Below are 24,144 nucleotides of genomic sequence, written 5' to 3'. Positions count from 1 at the left end.
CACGTCGTAATGTGTTCACCATCGGGGAACACAAATGTAATCGGTAGCTGACTTACTAAGGTGGCTTGTGTGCCCCCTATCCCTGCAATACCAAAGTTTGGATTGATCGATGGCCATGATGGAGGCCAAATGCATTGTGAAATAATCATAACATCAGCTCCTGTATTGATTGTCATCGGTTTCTTGACAACAACTCCATCGGGCCCTTCCAATTGCACTACCTTTTCTGGTTTACCTCTTGTTGTGTCCATGGCAAAGTATACCTGCGGTTTCCCTGTGGAGCCGAATCCACCATCTCCACGTTGTACTTCACCCAGGTTCGGAACACACGACCTGAATGGAACTAATTGTGCTATTCTGGTACCTTTAGGAATAGAAACAGGAGGGATTACAACATGAATCATAATTTTCACAGTCCCACAATAATCTGCATCAATAAGCCCTGGGACTACCAGAATTCCTTCTAGAGCTGTTGAAGATTGCCCCATTAAAAATGCACTAAGTCCAAACCCCAATGGTCCCTTTATGTTGACTGCGGTTTCCACATCCACTCCGGAGCTTCCTGCGGTGGCGGATCTGGTGGTTGCGAGGCTGCCTGAGGGCTGGCAGCTCAAGCCCCTTGCATTTGTGTCGCCGCGCGAGGGGCCTTCGCGGTCGGTGTAAAGTTTCCCTTCTTCCTGTGTTCTTGGTGGTATGGTTATCTTTCTTACACTTGTTGCAGCACTTAGTGTTAACAGTACCTGTACATTTGCTCCTAATGTGTCCACGTTTGCCACAGTTAGAACACTTGACCAAGGGTGTCTTACTGGCCTTGTGTTTCTTTGTAGCTCCTTGGAGTGCTGTGGCAGCATAGGCTACTTTCTGTGAGTCCACTGATCGATCCATGTATTCTATCATATCAACGACGTCTGCATTTTTCGGCAAATTACACAATGCTTTGCGTGTCTTTTCGGTAGCATTTTCAAAAGCGAGTATTTTGAACATGTTTTCTTTCATGCCCTCGTTCATGTCAGGGTGGTCATAAATTGTATTCTCCTGTTTCACCTGGGTAAAAGCATGGCTGTACATATTGTCTGGTATGGTAAGAAAAGCTTGATACGCCAAGATCTGTGATAGATGATGAACCTCAGTGACACATTGTAACTGAGCGTTCCCTGATGCGAAGGGTCCAGTACCCATCGGCATCTGCGTGGTTACTCCCCATAGGGGATCTGTTTGTTGTCGTGATGTTGCTTGTTCCCTATCACAGAGCTTCTCCCACTGCCAGAAAAACACTAACATTCGGGCGGGTGTCAAAACCAACTGTGCTAGCTGTTTAATATCTCGAGGTATCAGCGTATCAGCAGAAAAAATGAATTGCAGTATTTGGTGAGTTAACGCAGATTTGATTCCGTACTGACTCACAGCATTCCTTAATTTCTCAATGACCTTCCAGTCAAACACCTCCCATTTTTTCTGTCCATTTGATGCAATAACTGGGAATGCTTGGAGCATAGTCCCTTCTATAATGGCATCTTTTATTACACCCCTCCAATGTCTCTGCCTTTCTCCTGCAGCGGCTATTACAGGCGGCTCCGCGTCTATCACGGGTGCGGTTGGTTTCCCCGTCTCTTTTCCGCATTTCCTTTAACAATTCTAACATTGTCTCTTTTTGTTCTATTATTATAGTAGCCAAGTCCTTGTTTGCATTATTTGAATCAGGGTGTATGCTAGGTATAATTTGTTCATGTTGAACGGTGGTATCTGAGGGCTGGTTTTTCGTAGGCAGATTTTTACTCACTCCCTGATTCTGTAGGGTTTCCTTTAATCGTACGGTTAGGGAGGCTTGGGAACTGTTGGATGGCTGATTAATATCGGCAGTCCCAGGGAGTGGAGCAGAAGTCAAGGGCACAAGAGCAGGCGGACAAGCTCCAAAAAGTCTCTCTCGCTGCATTATGTTTTTCTCCCCGCTTTTCCCTTTCGCTTGCGGTTGGAGAGAGAGAGCAGCAAAAGCAGACACAGACGCTTTACGATCTGCTTTCATTTTTTACAGAGTTGTCTTAATCAATTTCCATAAAGTTGCAAGATCTTTAACTTCTTTAGACCCGTCACTAATTTCATCCCATAGGGAGGTTCCGATAGCTTTCCAGGTACTAAGCTCAAAAGCTGTACCCACACTAATTGAAAGGTTTCTGTCCTTGCTTCATTAGTTTTTTAGCTGATTTATCATCGTCAGTTACCATATCCCATAATACGTCTCCTAATCTACACCATTCACTCTCCTTAAATAATAAATCCGGATTCTTAAAGCATCCCTTAACACGACCTAAAGCAACTAATCCCAAAACTTGCTTAACGCAATTTACTCCCCGCTTTTCTAAAAAGCACTGTAATAATTTTAGGGCTACCTCTTGATCCATTGCCGGCCGGCTTCTTGATACTCCTGGGTGCTACCTTGATTAAGGCACCTCGGTTAAAAAGTCTTTGCAGCCTTTTTCCAGTAGCCCTCACTGACGGCGAACCCCTTTTGGACGGTCCAGGCACGAGAGTTAACACACCAACCAAGACGATCAGCGTTCGGTTAATCTTTTGCCCCCCGGTCGCTGCTACCGGTGCTTCTCAGTGTCCGTCGCTCCAATTCCCCTTTCTTCGGTCCCCGTTCGGGCGCCATTTGTTGGAGCGGCGGAGGAATGCACATAAGTCGACCCAATATGAGTGATAGAAGTGATTCAACTTTATTTGCACGGATAGCTCATATTTATACAGTTTGCGATAATTATGCCTACTAGTCCTAATATGATTGGTACATTGCTAATGTTTATTCATTACTAAAACACACCCACTTGTGGTTGGCAGCTACGCGTGTTCAGTAACTTTCTCATGAGAACTTCTTCAAAAGTTACTTGTGAAGTTATGCCAAGGTCACACCGTCCCTGTCTTTCTCCTGATAACAGCGAGACCAGCTGTTGTTTTTCTCCCAATATCAGTAAAGCCAGCTATTTTCAGCCAAGGCCTAGTCTTGTTGCTCAAACTGACATTCTTTCACACAGAACTCTGCTCGCACAACTTTTCCACAGGCCCATGTCCTTTTTCAGCAAGCCACTTCCCAACAGACTTAGATTATCAATTGCACATGTGAAACAATAGCCATTGGATGCTATCATACTTACAGCCAGTGGTACTATAGTGCAAATTGCTTCTCTTGCCATGGAAATAAAGGCTTCTTTATTCTACTCTAAAACTAAAGTAATTTTTGCTAAAATTTCAGATGCTGGACAGAGTTCTCCTAAAAATAGATAAGATAGGAAGAAAGATATATGTATTGTATAAATCTGATTTCTCTAAAGTCAAAGAAAATGTAGATAACCCTTCGGTCTTTTTAATTTAGAATTGTTTATAGAATTTTTTAGGAAACCTTTGCTAGCCTTTCACTACTTTCACATTTTTTCTTAGCCTCTTACAGATGTTTTGCCCACTATCTCCAAAGCTCTCTCTATTTCTCCTTTATGTTATGGAGGAATGTTGGAGCGGCGGAGGAATGCACGTAAGTCGACCCAATATGAGTGATAGAAGTGATTCAACTTTATTTGCATGGATAGCTCATATTTATACAGTTTGCAATAATTATGCCTACTAGTCCTAATATGATTGGTACATTGCTAATGTTTATTCATTACTAAAACACACCCACTTGTGGTTGGCAGCTACGCGTGTTCAGTAACTTTCTCATGAGAACTTCTTCAAAAGTTACTTGTGAAGTTATGCCAAGGTCACACCGTCCCTGTCTTTCTCCTGATAACAGCGAGACCAGCTGTTGTTTTTCTCCTGCTATCAGTAAAGCCAGCAGTCTTCGGCCAAGGCCTAGTCTTGTTGCTCAAACTGACATTCTTTCACACAGAACTCTGCTCGCACAACTTTTCCACAGGCCCATGTCCTTTTTCAGCAAGCCACTTCCCAACAGAGGAAGGAAAAAAAAAGAAAAGAAAGGTATTATTTGACAGAAGTTCCATTATTTCTCTTTAGAAGTTACAGCTTTGTGACTTTACCTTTGCATGAATCCAGCTATATTGAATAAAACACTTTCCCTGAGTGTTTCTGCTAAAATGATCAGCACAGAAACGTAATGTCATCATTTGTTTGAGAGTTAAATCTCCATAGAGATGTGGGAAGTAATCCACTATTACTAAGAACTTTTTCTCTGTCTTTTTGGAGACTTGAAAATAATATTTACTCCGGTTGATGCATTGAACTATTTCTTCACAACCAGAAATAAAACAAGGATTGTTAGCTTATTTGTTTGAAGCAAGCTATAAATTGCCTTAAACTATGTTCTTTGCAGAATGCACCCCATTGGCTTTTCTGTCTCTAATAGGCCCTCTATCTCTCCTAATTCTCATCATTATTCTAATTAAAGAATTATTTTTAAGTCTTATTAAAACTTATGAATTTTTTTCTGTACCAGGTAAATAAGTTCCATAATTCTGAAATATAAGGGGAAACATCCTGTCACTCACAGGCATTCCTCTGGAACCATCAGGTCTATAATAACTGCTTTTCGTTGGAGTACAAACGTTGCTTAGAGTATTACTTTACTGCCATGACTCTAGGGCTGTTGTTTATCAAAGAAGCCTCCAGGTGACATAAATTCCTTTCCCTAAGGATGTCTCTGAAGTGTTTATACTTCAATACTAGATAAAGGAAAGGTAAGGAGAAAAAGGAGATAGGAAGATTATAGATATTTTGTAAGAATGAATGAAACAAAACTCCTGGGAACATGAAAAAGACGAGCAGTTCATTGGACTGGTGGAGGCTGTTGCAGTTGTTGGTGCAGAAGGCTCAGAAACATGAATGCCAGGTGATATTGCATGTTAACCTCAGTGATTCAGGTAAAGCTGGAGACTTGAACAGTCAGACAATTTTAGATTATTTTAAAAAATTAATCATAATCTTCAAGTCACCTTTATAAGTGAAAGGGCTCTTTGCATCATGTAGTGACAAGCTATATGCTCAAATAACATATGCAAGGTTTCAGACTGTATATGTAAAGCAGTAGATCATAAAGTAATAATAGTATATAATAAGGTTACCTGCTCAGAGCAGAGGTTTTCTGAGCTCTAAGCTCCTGTGGTTCTTAAAAAAAAATCTTAGTACTGCAGCTGTCTGACACTGACTCAGGTGTTTACATGTTAAATGCCTGTGATGAGGTGGATTAATTGCAGCCAGTGGTCCTGTGCAGACCCTTCTTTCCCATGAGTAGCATCTGCATGGGATGAGTCTTTGTCAGTGTTTCTCACCACCTCGATTCTGTGTAAGTGACTATATTGGAAAAGCAAGGTGAAATGTGATCATCTACATCGCTATTTCTATCCCTATGGAGAACAAGAGAACTTTTTTTCTCTCTCTAGCTTGATACATGCTTATGCAAAGCAGAAAAGACACTGGGAAATGCCCAGCCTAGAACAACCATTTCCTCATCATTAGGACACTGCTGTGAAATGAGGGATGGCCAGTTTCAGGTCTCTGATCAGAAGTCAAAGAAAGCAACATATCCAATAATTGAGCAACTAGACCATATTTGTTTACTGAAGAATCTTTGTGTCTCCCTTTGGCTTTGGACAGACCTTCCCATGCATGATAAACTTATTGCCATGCAAGTTTCTTTGAAATGGAACAATTTAAAAAGCAAGTTCTTTTTGGTGAATTGGCATTTTCCAGTAATTAATAATAATAATAATAATAATAAAAAGGCAACATAATTAGGTCTTATCAGAGCCAGAATTTCCAGGATCAGCAGCTGTATCGTACCAGCGTTTCTACCTTACTTGTGCTGGTGCTGCTATTAGCATAGATGTCGGCACAACAATTATGGTGCTAATAAAACATTTTTTTTTCTTTTCATTACAACTATTAAGCAATAGATATAAAGTTACATAATTTCAACCTAATTATTCTTTTTCTATATTCCTTTTCTAAATTACTACTTCAAATTGCTTCTTGAAATAACTGGATTTCCTGTGGGCAAGATGCTAACAATTAAGCATGCCCATTTAGCTAAAGGCATTGTAGCATGTGCTGAATTTAGCATTATGCAATGTTTCTGTATTGCAGGACCAATAGGGTGAGGTGAAGCCAATGCCACAGGAAACTACTGCTCCTGATAGGCAGACCCAACATGCATTTCTAAAAAAACCCAAACATTCAAATGAAAATAGGCAATTGACACTTTTCACCCTGTGTTCAGAGTCAGCATCAAAGGTAGCTGTAGTGTGTGTTCAGTGCCTAGAGACAGATGTCCCCATTACAGGTTCTTCAGCTGGCACAAACTGCTGCTCGTGCCTAGAACTGAACTGAAGGAGTGTCCGAGAAGAGATGAGCTCCCTTGCCCCTGCACTTCTCTCAGAGTGCACATGAGGGGAGAACTCCTTCTGCCTCCTCTGGTTCACTCCAGGCACTTTTTTTAAATGTACATTCTTTTTTACTGGCACAGGGAAGTTGAAAATAAAAAAAAAATCCAAAACATTCAAAATATACAGAAAACTGTACAAGATGACAGGATAGGTATTAAATTTCACTTTGAAACTGGCAACTTTAAGGAGACCATTACAGTGTACCTCATATTTTTAAATAAGCTGTCATCTGTACAGTATTTTTCTCATTAAAAATGTGGTGGGTTGACCCTGGCTGGATGCCAGGTGCCCACCAAAGCCGTTCTATCACTCCCCCTCCTCAGCTGGACAGGGGAGAGAAATAATATAACAAAGAGCTTGTGGGTTGAGATAAGGACAGGAGAGATCACTCACCAATTACCATCATGGGCAAAACAGACTCAGCTTGGGGAAAATTAACTTAATTTATTACAAATCAACCAGAGTAAGGTAATGAGAAATAAAACCGAATCACAGAACACCTTCCCTCCAAACCTCCCTTCTTCCCAGGCACAACTTCACTCCCGGATTCTATACCAAGCCCCCCCAGTAGCACAGGGGGATGGGGATGGCGTTTACGGTCAGTTCATCACACGTTATTGTCTGCCGTTTCATCCTCCTCAGGGGCAGGACTCATCACACTCTTCCCCTGCTCCAGCATGGGGTCCCACCCACGGGAGACAGTCCTCCACGAACTTCTCCAACATGGGCCCTTCCCACGGGAGACAGTTCTTCACGAACTGCTCCAGCATGGGTCCATTCCACGGTGTGCAGTCCTTCAGGAGCACACTGCTCCAGCGTGGGTCCCACACGGGGTCACAAGTCCTGCCAGAAAACCTGCTCCGTGGGCTCCTCTCTGTAGATCCGCAGGTCCTGCCAGGAGCCTGCTCCAGCGCGGGGTTCCCACGGGGTCACAGCCTCCTTCAGGAACCCACCTGCTCCGGCGTGGGGTCCTCCACGGGCTACAGGTGGAGATCTGCTCCACCGTGGACCTCCCTGGACTGCAGGGGGACAGCCTGCCTCACCAGGGTCTTCACCACGGGCTGCAGGGGAATCTTCGCTCCGGCGCCTGGAGCATCTCCTCCCCCTCCTTCTTCACTGACCATGGGATCCGTAGGGTTGGTTCTCTCACATGTTCTCACTCCTCTCTCTGGCGGCTGTTTCTGTCTATCCCAGCAACTTTTTTTCCTTCTTAAAAATGTTATCACAGAGGCATTACCACTGTTGCTGATTGGCTCGGCCTTGGCCGGTGGCGGGTCCGTCTTAGAGCCAGCTGGTATGGGCTCTCTCTTGAACACAGGGGAAGCTTCCAGCAGCTTCTTACAGAAGCCACCCCTGTAACCCCCCCGCTACCAAAACCTTGCCACACAAAGCCAATACAAAAAAAGAAAATCATCCTGCTTTAGACTTGATACAGTTTCACCTATAGTAGCATGGAGAAAAGATGCTTTTCATTCCTCCAGGCTTTGATAGTTGTTTCATTACATCAGAGTTCTGTCATTGCCTCTGTGAAGAGAGGAACTGAGCTTGCTTTTCATGCTCCTTCCCTCCTCTCCCCTCCCCTTTTAAAAACAGTAAAAAGCAAATTTGTGCAATATAAAGAACAGGATAAGAAAACAAATCCTATTCAGAAAATTCCATATAACTTAATTTCTCAATTACACTAATTAGAAAGAACAATAATAAGAGATTGTGTATTTTGTGGCAATTGAAAGTAAATGTTTAATTACTCTGTGTAAGTAAAATGACAGCTTAAAGCATTCTTGCAAGCAACAGTGCTCTTTGGGGGGTAATTAGTGAAAAATAGTAAAAAAATTATAGCTTTTAGGCTAAACAAATCACTTAGGCTAAACTTTGTCACTGATAAAGAACTATAAAAATGAACCTATCGCACCATTCAGCAGAAAACTTACTTTTTATTTTGATCTGTGGTTGATTATAAATTGTTGGTTTTTTTCTGTGAAAATATCTGTAAGCTAAGCAGAGTAGTAGTGAAGAAAGCAGATCGTAGAAATATCTCTGGATTCATAATGAATTCAGCCATTCAGTGACTGTGGGATGGACAGGTGAGCTTATTACTTTGCTAATACCAAAAGAAGATAACCAAATGGATGATCGGCAGGTTTGCTGTCTGTTACTTTTTCTGAACACAACCAGATATCTGGTCATTTGATAACCATTTGTGCTTACTCATTTTCTGGTATGTACAGTTATCATCGCAGGTAATCGTCCTATGAGTAAATGTTAAGGTTAGTGTTAACTTCAAGTTTGACCAAGTGTTCGGTTAGAGACTGTCCTTCGGAGCCTTGACAGCCAGATCTAAACTTCAGCTGGCTCATGAAATAACCTGCTATCCTAGTCTAGAGGACTACGCATAAATGAGAGGTGTTCATAAAATGGAAGTAGTTCCTTTTTCAAATGCAGTTAGGGAAAGTCATACAAGAGAGGGACAGGAATTTGAGTCTTGTCCCCATTTGAAACAGAGGTATTTCAACATTCAAAACCTTTCTTTCTTTTCCTAATAATCTCAGTCAAGGCTAGGATTAAAAGGATTTTAAAAGGATGAACTGTACAAATACCAGACATACCGTAACCCTTGCAAGGGGCACAGCAATGTTTCTTGATTCCTGGTTGAATTTCCAGTGAAGGACAAGAGTCCCCTTTGACCAAGTGCATGGAAACCAGCTGCAGCCCTCTAGTGAATATGAAGCAGGAGCCTAAAGAGATTATTTTTAACATTAGGACAAAATCAGTGAGTCCACTCCTATACAGATGAAAAGACTATTGTCGTATGGAAGAGAATGAGCATTGCAAATAGCAAATATGTAGTAGCAGCTACTGAAGATAATGCTTTTAAATGTTGGGTGAGACAGAATAGAAGTTGAGTTTGAACACTATAGGAATTTTTATCCAAAAATTATAGCTTAGAAAGATGTTTTTGACCTTTCTCTCCTTACTGTCCTCCGGTAATCTAAAAACCATTCAGGTGCTCAACCAAGGGCAGTAGATAAATGCTTAGACCTATGTTGTGTTTGCATAACATGAGGGCCTTGCAGTAACGAGGAATGCTCATATAAAAGTCCTTTGCAACTCTCTCGCATTATACCCTACATATCTCAAATGAATATATATTTTTGATTAGCAAGGATTATTCTTTATTAGTGTTGCTCAAGCACATTTGTATGCAAATAAGATTGGGTAGAGGGGTGCAGTCCCTGTGCTAAGGAGCATAGTGAAGTCCTTTCCTTGTCCATGTATGCTACGACATGACATGTGTTACATGTCATTATTACATGAGACCACAGCAATGGAGGGCTGAAAACAAACACAAAGGGGACATTGCATAGTGCAGCATCTTCTCTTTGGCTTTGCTGCAGAAAAGCTGGAGCACTGCACAACAGCTGGGACTGTGTGACCACCTTGGTGAGCTATATAGAGCACTGGGCGATCTCATATCCCTTCCCTCCAAGTAAATCCATGCCTAGATTAGCTGCAACTGATTAGTAGGGTAATTTTAGAAGCAATACCTTGTTTATGCTAGAGCATGTCTGTCTTCTAGTGACCCAGAACTCTGATTTATACCCAGAATATATGGATAAATTTCTTCTTTGAGCAGTGTGATGGGTTAACCCTGGCTGAACACCAGGTGCCCACCAAAGCCGTTCTATCACTCCCCCATCCTCAGCTGGATAGGGGAGAGAAAATATAACAAAAGGCTTGTGGGTCGAGATAAGGACAGGAGAGATCATTCACTATTACCGTCACTGGCAAAACAGACTCAGTTTGCAAAATTAACTCCATTTATTACAAATCAACCAGAGCAAGGTAATGAGAAGTAAAATGAAATCTCAGAACACCTTCCCACCACCCCTCCGTTCTTCCCGGGCACAACTACCCTCCCGGATTTCACCACCAAGCCCCCCCAGCGGCACAGGGGGACAGGGATGGGGTTTATGGTCATCACACGTTATTTTCTGCCGCTTCACCTCCTCAGGACGAGGGCTGATCACACTCTTCCCCTGCTCCAGCGTGGGGTCCCACCCACGGGAGACAGTCCTCCACGAACTCCTCCAACGTGGGCCATTCCCACGGGCTGCAGTTCTTCACGAACTGCTCCAGCATGGGTCCATTCCACGGTGTGCAGTCCTTCAGGAGCACACTGCTCCAGCGTGGGTCCCCCACGGGGTCACAAGTCCTGCCAGAAAACCTGCTCTGAGGGCTCCTCTCTCCACAGATCCGCAGGTCCTGCCAGGAGCCTGCTCCAGCGCGGGGTTCCCACGGGGTCACAGCCTCCTTCGGGAACCCACCTGCTCCGGCGTGGGGTCCTCCACGGGCTACAGGTGGAGATCTGCTCCCCCGTGGACCTCCCTGGACTGCAGGGGGACAGCCTGCCTCACCAGGGTCTTCACCACGGGCTGCAGGGGAATCTTCGCTCCGGCGCCTGGAGCATCTCCTCCCCCTCCTTCTTCACTGACCTTGGTGTCCGCAGGCTTGTTTCTCTTACATGTTCTCACTCCTCACTCCGGCGGCAGTTTCTCTCCGTCCCAACTTTTTTCCTTCTTAAAAATGTTATCACAGAGGCGTTACCACTATCACTGATTGGCTCGGCCTTGGCCAGCGGCGGGTCCGTCTTAGAGCCGGCTAATATGGGCTCGCTCTCTCTCAAACACAGGGGAAGCTTCCAGCAGCTTCTTACAGAAGCCACCCCTGTAACCCCCCCCCCCGCTACCAAAACCTTGCCAAACAAAACCAATACAAGCAGAAACCAATGATGAGCATGCAAATTTAAATCTCACTTCTAAAGGATGGGGGTGAAGAATTCTTGCTTCAGAGGTGCAAAATAGCTGTACAGAGGTTAAATCAGACTTACATATTCATCATACATTGTTAAATAGTCCCATGCAAAATTACTTTCTTCTTATTTAGGGAATGCATGTTGTACATGTGGCCTCATCTAATCTTTTGCCACTTGGCAAAGCAAAATCTAATTTCAGTTCCAGAGGATGGAGCAGCCTTCAACTATACAAGTTAAAGGATATGTGCTACAGTTCATAAGGAGTGCATGTACGTGTCATGGTTTAACCCCGGCCAGCAACTAAGCACCACGCAGCCTCTCACTTGCTCCCCCCCACTCAGTGGGATGTGGGAGAAAATCGGGGAAAAAAGAAGTAAAACTCGTGGGTTGAGATAAGAACGGTTTAATAGAACAGAAAAGAAGAAACTAATAATGACAATGATAACACTAATAAAATTACAACAGTAATAATAAAAGGATTGGAATATACAAATGATGTGCAGTGCAATTGCTCACCACCCACCAATCAACACCCAGTTCGTCCCCAAGCAGCGATCCCCTGCCCCCACTCCCCCCAGTTCCTATACTAGATGTGACATCACATGGTATGGAATACCATGTTGGCCACTTTGGGTCAGGTGCCCTGGCTGTGTCCTGTGCCAACTTCTTGTGCCCCTCCAGCTTTCTCGCTGGCTGGGCATGAGAAGCTGAAAAATCCTTGACTTGAGACTAAACGCTACTTAGCAACAACTGAAAACATCAGTGTTATCAACATTCTTCTCATACCTAGCTCAAAAACATAGCACTGTACCAGCTACTAGGAAGACAATTAACTCTATCCCAGCGGAAACCAGGACAGTACATTATAAATTCAATTGCTCTACAGAGATGCTGATCCTAATTAAGACTTCATTGTGTTTTTTTATCGAAAACAGCATGAAAAAAATGAAGAAAAAATTACATGAAGAATCTTTACATAAGGAAACTAAGTTTCTGCCAAGTTTTAACTCACCTATAAGCCTGGGTGGGGTTTTCTCCTTCTTTGTCTCAGTGCCTTATGCTCTTCAACTGAGACATGGATGGGGGTTTGGAGAGGCAAAAGTCTTGGTCAGGTGATACTTGTCCAATTGTGGTTTAGGCAACTTCTCCATTTTGTGGGTCTCAGATGTATCATATATTTTAGTACAGTACAATTCTGAGTATGTTATTTCGGGACATTCTTTTCTGAAAATTATGCTATCCAAAATGGCTTCTGAAGAAGGGAAGCAAACAAAGCAGAAGACAGGGCAGAGGACTAGTAGAAACAAGGAAACCAAATGCACAAGGTAAATTGAGTGAGGTCCTCTGAGTCTCCTGGGTCCTGGCATCTATCTGTTTCCTGATGCCATGCCTGGTTTTACAGTTCACTTTTCTCTTCATTCCTCCTGAGGAATGCTTTCTACTTCATTGTCTCCACAGATTTTAACTTTGTTCTTCAGTCACCTTATAAGCATACACAACATTAATATGTTGCATATTAATACAGCATATCCAGTTTTTGAAACTTCATGCCTTAAACTCTCTCTGAATGCAGCACTAGAGAAGTAGATATACACTGCGTACAGTTTCCCTGTCTACTGCATGGAATGAGCTAAAAATGGTGTTGGTGTAGTTTCACAACTTCTATATAGCTGGGAACTTAGGGAACACATGACAAGCATGAGGGTTTGACTTCTAAAACTTATAAATTAATGTGGATATTAGTATCACCACTAAAGGCAGTTTCCATAATTTTCAGTTGTGCTGTCACATGAGCAACAGTAATACTAAATTAGCTAATATTTCTGCATGGGTCCTCTGACATATGTATAAAATGTTATCTTTATAAAATATATAAATCTTAAGTAGATACATGAATGAATTTTCATTTTGTAGTTGCCTTTAGATAGTAAAAAAAGTGGGTGGGTTTTTTTCTGATTCTTCTTTTTATTCTCCTGACAGTACAAACAAGTGGAACAGTACATGTCATTCCACAAGTTACCTGCTGAAATGCGCCAGAAGATCCATGATTACTATGAGCACCGCTACCAAGGCAAGATCTTTGATGAAGAAAACATTCTCAATGAGCTCAATGATCCCCTTAGGGAGGTAAGCGTTCAAGTGTTTCTTCATGGTATGGAAAACTTTAATGTCTGCTCTTTCTGTGTTGAAATGCTCTTTCTGATTCTATTCTGTAACATTTAATCTCATTTGACCATCTACCTAGTCAATTAATGACCAGGAGAATGAATTTTGTATTAGATCAATACAAAGAAATAAGCAAGTTTACACTATTCTGAACCAGTCTAAGTCACTGCCACACAAGGATGTCAAAGAGTAAAATCCTGTCCTTAAGTGTTGAGAGAAACTCATGGTCTTCTGCCATTCTTTAAAATAGAGTGGCTAGACTAGAATGTTTTTTTCTGCTCTCTCTACTTGCTAACCAGGTATCTGTGCAGATGAAACCACTGAAAGCCACCAGTGAAGGGAGAGCTCCTCTGTTTCATTCTGTGAAGTAGCATCCTTGGTTAAGATGGTCTTTACTTGAGGAGAGGAAGCTGGAATATGACATACAAGCCATTAAAAAATATCTTTTGTTAAAACTCTAGCTTGTATTTCAGTTCTGTGGTTTTTTAAAATGTTATGTTTTGTGTGGAAGCAGTTGGAATTTTCTTTGGCAAGGTGCTTGTGTGGGAGGAAGGCAGAATTCATCTTCCTGTAACAGAGGTAGCTGCTTAATTGGAATATAAATCTCACTATCTTCTGTTGGGTGATGCTCATGCTTGATCTACTTAAGGATGTTGGCTGGTATCTTCTACAGAAAGGAGGAGAAAAAAAAAACAGAGGAGAAGAAGGAAGTTGAAAAATTCAGAGAGAAGAAAGCATAAATAGGGAAAAGAGAAAAGAAACAAGAAAAGAGGAGAATAAAGGATGTGTGATGAAACCTGTGTAATTTTCAGTGATACCAAGTAATGCCTTTTAGTGTCCTCTGCTATGGGAGGAGTGGTGCTGAATACATATATATAACTCCCAACACAGCACAGGATGACATCTATACTTTTGGAAAGATATGTGAAGGTGTTTGGGTTTTTTTTAACAAGTTTTGTGGCATAAGAAGAACATAGGTCTGTGACAGATTGTCTGTATCGTTGAATCCAGCTCTTTGTTGTGAAGGGAAAACATGTCATACAATCCATTTCCAAAATCAGTCAAGTTCCATATTTAAAATAGTTGTCATATTCAAGTTATAAGAAACAATGCCATTCCCGCTCATGGGCTCTGAGGCCATGTCTGTGTTATTATAGTCCGAAAGTGGCCTTCCTCCTTACAAAATGACAACTGGGAATGGTAAATGGTGCCCAAAATCGCTCAGTCATTGCTAGATGGTTCAAGTCAAAATCAGGCCAAACCATGATTGTTCTAACAATTTAACAGTACAGATGACTGAATTTCAGTTCCTGGACCCATTTAATACCCTAACATAGATGTAGCTTGAGTCCTTTCATTGTGGACTTGTGTTTTGGAGGGTAGGTGGAGGGCTCTGGCTTCTGCACTGCCAATTTACCCTGCAGGTCCCCTTGGTATCTTTTGAAATGTCAAGAGGAGAATGCATTATAAAAATCTATCATATAGGACAGGAAAAGTGTGGAAATTATCCCTAGAGTACAATGACAGTCAAAACATGAATCTTGGCCAGTATGGAGCTTTTGTTTTGTTAAAAAAACACATGCATGTACAGACTCATCAGTCACAGACATCAGAAACAGTTTAATTTATTTCTGCTTTTAAGGAAAGCATTTCTCCATAAATAAAGCCTAATACCCTTCCACTGAAAAAAAAATAAATATCTGTCTTTTCCTCCCTCCTCCCTCCCCTTCCTTTTTTCTCATTGCTTAAGAACAGCAAGGTAAATTTGGTCAAGCATAAAAAACAAAAAGCACTTCTGGGGAGAGATCAAGCTTGGAAAATTTAAAAAATTAATGAGCCACTAAAAACATGGAGTAAGAATAGAATTTCACTGAAGGAGTAGCTTCTGGTTTTGCTATGATCATGCTGTACTTCACATGTTTTCTTTGTTCTCTGTATTATATAAAAAAATTATTTACTCAGTAGAGTGCATTCCTCAGAAGGTACAATCAGCTTGCACACTGCCCTGATGACAACATAGTAGTTGTCCCAGAAAAAGTTGGATTTTTTTTTTTTAAAAATAAAGTAAGAACTGGACAGTGGCAATGCCAGAACAGGTTTCCCAATTAATCTGTCCAAATTCTGGCTGCAGCTCACACACTGTGCTCTGAAAACATGACTTGGGTGTTTGCTTAGTTTAGCAGTTTCAAATTCTATTTTAGCTACTGCTTCAGTATGCGCAGTTTGGTAGTGCAGGTAGTGGCTGTTTGTTTGGTGCTACTAATGGATAGTAAATTAGACCATTTTAAAGGCAGAACACAATTGTTCTTATATTGGATGGGTTATACCATTTTACGTGCAAATAACTGCACAAGGCTATAATGTCCAGGTGATAGCAGAGATACCCTAGCTGTATGATTCAAGAATAAATATTTACTGCATTTCTTTTCAATAAATCCTGCAGTTTATTATACCTTGAGTTTGGTGTAGGGTAAGAATTAAACATTCAGAGTCTCCACAGGGCATATTTAGCTTGATGAAAGTAGCTTCTGATGAAGACATTCAACTGAAACCATTATTTCCTCACTTACAGTAAGCAGAACAAAAGAAACCACACAAACAACTGCATAATTAGAGCATGAATATCATCAAATGCTATAAAAAAAGTTGCAGTGTTCCCAGTTCTCCTTGTTCTCAGCCATTCAAGCTTACTGTATGGGTTGAAATTTTGCACAACTAGACTCTCTTTAGGAGTGATGACCTTTTTTTTGGTCCATGTTTTAAAAATTTGGTTCACACTTTTTTTAGCAGACAAGTAATTATGCATGATATAAATATGACCATTCAACCATTAAAAGAAGCTAAAGGACATAGTATTAGGAGTAGAAATCTGATGTAAAAATAATTCTTACATGATAAATACTAATAAAGCTGTATATGCTTATAGTAGAGGTAAGATATTTTTGGTAAAAGAGGATGGATGTTCATTTAACTTAGCTTCTGAAAATTTTATACGGAATATTCATAGTAGATTGGACGAGGAAAATAGTGAAAAGCTAAGAAAAGGTTTGATGCATATGTGTGAGTGGCTAACTTCATTGGGTAACAGAAAATAGTCATGTTTATTGTGGGGAATTAGCTAGGGCTTCATACTAAAAAGGAAAAAAGGATGCTGAACATTTCTAAATTTTACAAAGCTCTCTAGGTGCTTCATAGCTGAGTAAAGCAACTGGTAAACCAAGTGGTAGCTGACCTGTATCATTTAAGGATAAGCTTGCATTAATAGAGATTCTCTTCAATGACTGGGAGCAAAGGTAGACACTTATTAGAAAATGGGACTTAAAAACCTCATCTTCTCCCTGGTTAAGTTAGTTGCACAATTTGGGTATATTAGTCCCATGGTAACTCTATACACTCAAACTGAATTAACCACACAATACTATATGTGGTGTGCTACTACCTGCTCGTAAGGAAATGTCCTCTCACATGAAAGTTGGGAATTAAATGTTTCTTTTAATTAAATTCAGAAATTTCACTCTTGCTGAAAAGCATATCCCCTTTTTCACATGTAGACTTATCTGATAATAAGTGTCCAGCCTTCTTGAGAATCAGATAGTCAGGAGACTCCTGGCAGTTACATTTTCTGTAGAGATGGAAGATTTTAAATTGCTTATGCCAGGCCATGCAGGGTTGGATTCATCTAACCTATCTGTAGCTCTATACAAGTTCTGCATCAAATCCAAGCTAATCATCAGGCTCCCTCTACACACACCCCTGTCATGGTTTAACCCCCAGCTGGCAACTAAGCACCACACAGCTGCTCACTCACTCCTTCCCACCCAATGGGATGGGAGAGAGAATCGGAAGGGTAAAAGTGAGAAAACTCGTGGGTTGAGATAAAACCAGTTTAATAATTAAAAAACAAACCCCAAAAATATTGTAAGGAAAAGAGGGGGGGGGGAAATGATAGAATCATAGAATACCAAGTTGGAAGGGACATCAAGGATTATCTGGTCCAACCTTTCTTGGCAAAAGCATGGTCTAGACAAGATGGCCCAGCACCCTGTTGTATTGGGTTTGTGTGGCAAGGTTTTGGTAGCGGGGGGGAGTTTACAGGAGTGGCTTCTGTGAGAAGCTGCTAGAAGCTTCCCCTATGTCCCGTGGAACCAATGCCAGCTGGCTCCAAGATGGACCCGCTGCTGGCCAAGGCCAAGCCAGTCAGTGACAGTGGCAGCGCCTCTGGGATAACATTTAAGAAGGGGAAAAAGTTTCTGCATGACAGCAACTGCAGCTGGAAGAGAGAGGAGTGAGAATATGTGAGACAAACAACCCTGCAGTCCCCAAGGTCAGCGGAGAAGGAGGGGGCGGAGGTGCTCCAGGCACCCACTCTAGATCAACCCACCACACCTGTCCAGCTGAATCTTAAAAGTGTCCAATGTTGGGGAATCCACCACTTCCCTGGGGAGATGGCTGATTGTTCTCATTGTGAAAAAACTTCCTCTTGTGTCCAATCAGAATCTCCCCAGGAGTAACTTGTTCCCATTACCCCTCGTCTTTTCCATGTGACTCCTTGTAAAAAGGGAGTCTCCATCTTCTTTGTAGCCACTCTTTAAATACTGGAATGTGGTGATAACAGAATCATAGAATCATAGAATCATTTAGGTTGGAGAAGACCTTTAAGATCATTGAGTCCAACCATCAACCCAACACCACCATGCCCACTAAACCATGTCCTGAAACAGAGAGAAAAATAAAACCCAAGAAAGACAAGTGATGCAAATGAAAACAATTTCTCACCACCAAGCGAACAATGCCCAGACAGTCCTTGAGCAGCAACACCACCACCCCACCCCCCCCCGCCAACCTCCCCCCTAGTTTTATTGCTGAGCATGACATCATATGGTCTGGAATATCCCTTTGGTCAGTTGGGGTCAGCTGTCCCAGCTGTGTCTCCTCCCAACTTCTTGTGCACCCCCAGCCTACTTGCTGGTGGGGTGGGGTGAGAAGCAGAAAAGGCCTTGGCTCCGGGTAAGCACTGCTCAGCAATAACAAAAACATCCCTGAATTATCAACACTGTTTCCAGCACAAATCCAAAACATAGCCCCATACTAGCTACTATGAAGAAAATTAACTCTATCCCAGCCAAAACCAGCACAACCCCCCCAACACACTCTCTCACTGTTAAAGAAAAACTAGCTGACTAGCTTAGAAAAAAGGCTACATCTTCAAACAGCAGTTGACATGCAAGATAAATTCTGTCTTTAATAATATTTGCAATTAACTATCTCTCTCCATAATTTCTTGAGGTAGTAATTAGCAATTGGTAGCAATTAGCATGTTTTCCTTACATAAATATAATCTCTGGTTCTTCAGCAGAGATTCTTGTGAAGTTTTCTAGAGTTTACATTTTTTAATTCGAAGTTCTTGCCACCTACATGCTTGAACATCATCTGGCATCAGAAGGCCCTAGTCCCAAAAGTGGTCATTGTAACTGTCATGACATGAAAAGGATATGGTACAGAGAACAAGAAAAAAAAAAACAAAACAAGGAACACAGCTAAGAGAAATCTCTTCCAAAAGGGCACCTGAATTACAAAAGTTAAAAGACATATACATAAACAGTTTCATCTAAGAACGGAGTGTAAGAAATGTCAAACTGGGTCAGCTCTGGTGTTCATCTAAGCTACTAGCCTCCCCAGCAGTGCCTGTAGGTGGACACCTAGGGAAGAACAAGAACAGGGCAAGTATGGTATTTCCCTTGATGACTCTTCTAGACTCCAACTACTTTCAGTTCAAGGGATTCTCTGAGATTGATGTGATTTGTCTATTGACTAATCCTTAATACATATCTCTTCCAATTACTTATTTACACTCCTCTTGAATTCACGTAATCTCTCTGCAACCACAACATGCTTTGGGAAGGAGCACAGACCTGTACCCTGCTGCATGAGAAACCACCTCCTTGTCTTGGCCCTGAACCTGGCTCCCACTGTTTTTTGGTTTTGATGGTCATTAATTCTTGTAGCAAAAGTGATAGTACAGTTAATTCCTACCCACCCTTTGCATGCCAATTATGATTTTATGGACTTCTATGATAACATTCTTAAATTGTATCTTTTGAGGGTAAAGAGACCTATTCTACTTAATTCTTTCTTGCATGGAAGCCAGATCACCCACATGATCATCCTTCTTGCCATTCTCAAAATTTTTTCCTGACTCTACTATAGCCTTTTAGGGATGAGAGTACCATATCTGCACCCAGCATACTGATGTTATAATAATATGAATAATTCCTTTCCTAATAATTCCTAACAGTAATTTGCTTTTTTAATCACTGCCAACCACTGAGCTTACTTTTTTTGTTTTTATTATATCTGTAAGAGCTAACTCCTAAGAGGTAATAGATACATTATTTGTATTTGCCTATGTGTATCACTTAACATTTTTCTCCATCGGTAATTCCAACCAGCCCATAAGAAGTCCCTTTTAGTTTCTTTTTAACAAGCTGCTTCATCTTTACACAGTGACATTTCTGAAATTGAGCAGAACTGTGTGAAGTTCTTGGCCTTTGTTGTTACCATACCTATTACAGCCTAATGAATCAGGTGTAAGATTCTGAAAAAGATCCTGCATAGTGCTTAGTATTGCATCAAGAGCTGCATTTTTTTGACGGTTCTTGTAAGGGAGATACTTTCAAACAAAATAATGGAAAGCTTCTATTACTGGATTTATAATTTGATAATAGTAATTGTATCTAAATGAAAACAGGGCTAAAACCAGATCAGTTTGGTACATGTAGACAAACTGAGTATATTTTTAGAGAAAGTATTTGGTCCTTTCAAATTCAATTTTTAAAATTATCAATTCGGTAACTTCACTATTCTTCCCAGTTAGCTTTCTCCTTTTCCCCATTAAAACTTACTTCCTTTTGTAATATCTTTCCTTCTATTTCATATTTATCTTTAGAAATCACAAAACATTAGATTCTCATTTAGACTATGCTATAATCCTATGAGCAAAGGATGAAACATCTACAGAGTTAATAGTATGAGGCCAAAATGTGGTGTGATTAGAGCATAGTAAGTTTCAATACTTTTTGATAGTGTAATCATGATTTTTGGATACAGGCCATCAAACATTAAAATTTGCTGTGGTTTAACCCCAGCCGGTAACTAAGCATCACACAGCCGCTCACCCACTCCCCCCCACCCAGTGGGATGGGGGAGAGAATCGGGGGGAAAAAAAAGTAAAACTCGTGGGTTGAGATAAGAAAGGAGGCTGTCACCCCATGGGAACCCCGCGCTGGAGCAGGCTCCTGGCAGGACCTGCGGATCTGTGGAGAGAGGAGCCCACGGAGCAGGTTTTCTGGCAGGACTTGTGACCCCGTGGGGGACCCACGCTGGAGCAGTGTGCTCCTGAAGGACTGCACGCTGTGGAAAGGACCCATGCTGGAGCAGTTTGTGAAGAACTGTCTCCCGTGGGAAGGGCCCACTTTGGAGAAGTTCGTGGAGGACTGTCTCCCGTGGGTGGGACCCCACGCTGGAGCAGCGGAAGAGTGTGATAAGCCCTCCCCCTGAGGAGGATGAAGTGGCAGAAAATAATGTGTGATGACCGTAAACCCCATCCCCATCCCCCTGTGCTGCTGGGGGGGGGTTGGTAGAGAAATCCGGGAGTGAAGTTGTGCCTGGGAAGAAGGGAGGTTTGGAGGGAAGGTGTTCTGTGATTTGGTTTTATTTCTCATTACCTTACTCTTTCTGATTTGTAATAAATTGAGTTAATTTTCCCCAAGCTGAGTCTGTTTTGCCCGTGATGGTAATTGGTCAGTGATCTCTTCTGTCCTTATCTCAACCCACAAACTCTTTGTTATATTATTTCTCTCCCCTGTCCAACTGTGGATGGGGAGTGATAGAACGGCTTTGGTGGGCACCTGGCGTCCAGCCAGGGTTAACCCATCACATAGCTTCTGCTGAAAACCAGGAAAAGTTACTACATATTAAACAATGCTTACCATAGCATGTTCATTCCTATTAGGTCTGAATATGCTATTGCAATTATAAATGGAGTTGCTGATTTTTAGGAGGTTAAAAATAATAACAAATTACTTCAGATGACTTCTGAGTTAGTTTCCCTTATGTAAACACATTCTTTTAACACTGTGCTTGCTTTGGTTTGGCTATTGTTCTCTTTAGTAGGATTTGGAAAGTTTCGGTTTACTCAGCTAAAACCAAATGATCTTTTGCCCTTATCCCTGAATGAGCCCTTTACATTAAACCAGCAAAAGTTAACACATGTTCCTCTGAATCCTTTAGAGAATAACTGAAGATAAATGAAAAATAAATAAATAAAAATTCTTGATGCAGGTTTGGAAACTACATTGTTTTAATTCAAGATTAGGAGATGCAGCATCTGGCTACAGGAAAGCGCTCTGGTACCTGTCAAGGTTCTCCATTTTCCACTCATGGGCTTCTTCAGTAAAAAGTCATGGCACTTGCATAAGGGGAATGTGGGAAGGGGAAGAGGGGAAGCAGAAGGAGGGATGCAGTCCTTATCCCAGTAGAAACCCTGGCGCAGACAAGACAGGGATGCATGGTATGGATGTGCCCACGTCTCTTTCCTGTAAATCTCATCCTTGGAGGTGGTGAGAAGGAACTTTTCCTTCAGTTTTCACTGTGGAATTTATATTCTGGATCCAGAAGCAGGATAAAGCCTTTTGAAGCATATTTGTTTGGAATTGGTAAAAGTGCTTTAGGGGTCATGTAATACAAAAGTTTCTGTGTTGAGTGGGCACCCTTTAAATCTGCCAGTGTCCATGAAAGTCACCACAAATAAAGATTAGTGTTGTGACTCACCACCAGCAAGAGGAGATATATATGTTGTGAACTGTCTGATGCAGAAGCAAATGCATGTGCCTATTTTTATGCACTCGGTTGCACACTAGGAATAGTAGTAACAGTGTACAGAAGGGTACACAGTATTTCCCATGCATAAATTTGGAGTTGCCTTTTAAAAGCATGTGATCCTAAAGGCAAGACAAGGAGAATGAAAAACAACAAAGCATAAAATGTGTTCTGAATGCACACTTATGGAGTTAATTTCCAGTTGGTACACTGGTGATTTAAGAAGGTAAATCTTGTTAAAGCTGTGGGAGATAAACAAGTTAAACTCTGCACATCATGGCAATGCTAGATCATTCTTTTGCCTTTTTCCTAGTGCCACTTGAACAAAAAAAATTGTACCTTTTTTTGAAAGCAGCACAAAAATCTGTCTAAACTAGTTTTGGACTGTTGCTGTTATCTAGCAAATGCAGTAAGCAAATGCTTATGTTTTCTCCAAAAATTGTCTTGCAGGCAAACCAAAGGTGGAATACTCTAAACTTGTTTACACAACTACTGTGGTAAGGGTCTGTGGCAAAACTCCAAACCTGTGACAAAACATCCAAAGCACAACCGCTAGAAAACTTCACAGAAAGACAATCACTAGAAAGCCTCTTCGAGGCACAACCGCCGGAAAGCCTCCCAGAAACAGTTCACTACCCCACCTTGCAGGGCATGTCCTATTTCAGCTGCTTGCAGCTACCTGCTTGGCTGTTTGAGACAAAATGATTGCCAGTCTCTCACAGTCTCTCAGTCCCTCACACGTATTAAAAATAAGTTTATTTCATAGTGAGGAATTTTTTCTTGTACTAAATTGAAAATCAGGAAGCGAAGATGGGTCTGTGTGTATTAAAAAAGTTAGAAAATAGTAGAACTACTTAGAATCATTTGAAAAATATACCTGATGAGAGCATTATGTTATGGGAATTGGACAACAGATTATTTGGGAAATACAGTGTCTAGTTCAGGCATTCACAGGCCTTGAAACAAAAATCTAGCGACTCGTATCACTCATTGCTAGACATTGTATTAACACTTGGGTATTTATGAAAACACCAGTTTTCATAATCATCCACATTTCACCAAGAGTAGAAAGTCTCCCATCAGTAGGGGTTGGAAATAAAATAGTTCATGCTTTTTAGCATCTGGCACAAAATAGATTCACTAGAGAGAGGTAGAGAAATGCTGTCAATATTATGTGTGGATGGCTTAATATATAACAGACCTTGAAAGGAATTAAGAGGCAATGACATCTGTAGACCTTTTGAGCAGAACTGGATGTGTATGTAGCTTGCTTTGCCATTCTCTAACACCAGATATGTTCTTCACAATATTGATACTTACAGCAATGTGACAAACTTAGAATGTTAGAAAGAGGTTAATAGCCTTCCTGAGCCATTATTTAAAGTTCATAGCTGGCCTATTTTTAGGCCACCATGTGAGAAGATGCTCACTGAAAATAAATACAAATCATGTGTCCTTGCAGAATATAGAACATCAGTTCATTTTTAAAGAACATAATTGGGACCGGGAGCAGAATCTTCTTTCCTCTCATCTTTTTGCTTGTAGAGTATGACTTCAGTTATACAAGCACACACTCTTACATGAGTTATATTAACCTCTAAATATTTAACTGAAATGAATTTGAAATATAGTTCTAATGGGGCACATTAACCTTTGATTTTTTTTTACATTAAATGTACAAATATGTACATTTGTACACATATAGGTATGTCCCGGTACACATATAAATACATGTGTGGGACTGCATATATATATATATATACACACACATAAACAGACATTCAGGCAAACACATGTCCAAAATGTGTGTGTGAGAAAAATACTATATAATACTCTGTTGATACCTTTGCACAGTACTGTGTAAATACATACATTGCATTATGTACTCCAATATGGTCTTTA

At 41.2% G+C, this 24,144-nt stretch overlaps 2 protein-coding genes across 3 annotated transcripts in view; one reads left to right on the top strand and one right to left on the bottom strand.

The window, feature by feature from the left end:
• Nucleotides 1-1,734, bottom strand: part of LOC126035329 (endogenous retrovirus group K member 5 Gag polyprotein-like) — a 203,996-nt gene extending 202,262 nt beyond the window's left edge. Inside the window, exon 1 of one of the 2 annotated variants that reach the window (XR_007504896.1) lies at nt 264-1,734. Coding sequence is in view for 1 of the 2 variants with exons in the window: in XM_049793840.1 (XP_049649797.1) it covers nt 511-1,494 (984 nt within the window). In the remaining variant the exon portion in view is untranslated. The remainder of the gene's footprint in view (nt 1-263) is intronic. The other variant, XM_049793840.1, reaches the window with a different exon arrangement.
• Nucleotides 1-24,144, top strand: part of LOC126035250 (potassium/sodium hyperpolarization-activated cyclic nucleotide-gated channel 1-like) — a 244,264-nt gene that overhangs the window by 166,716 nt on the left and 53,404 nt on the right. Inside the window, exon 5 of the mRNA XM_049793579.1 lies at nt 13,180-13,326. Coding sequence (XP_049649536.1) covers nt 13,180-13,326 — 147 coding nt within the window. The remainder of the gene's footprint in view (nt 1-13,179; nt 13,327-24,144) is intronic.

Source organism: Accipiter gentilis, chromosome W (assembly GCF_929443795.1).
Source record: "Accipiter gentilis chromosome W, bAccGen1.1, whole genome shotgun sequence".
Taxonomy (NCBI): Eukaryota; Metazoa; Chordata; class Aves; order Accipitriformes; family Accipitridae; genus Astur; species Astur gentilis.
This window is presented reverse-complemented; position numbering and strand designations above follow the sequence as displayed.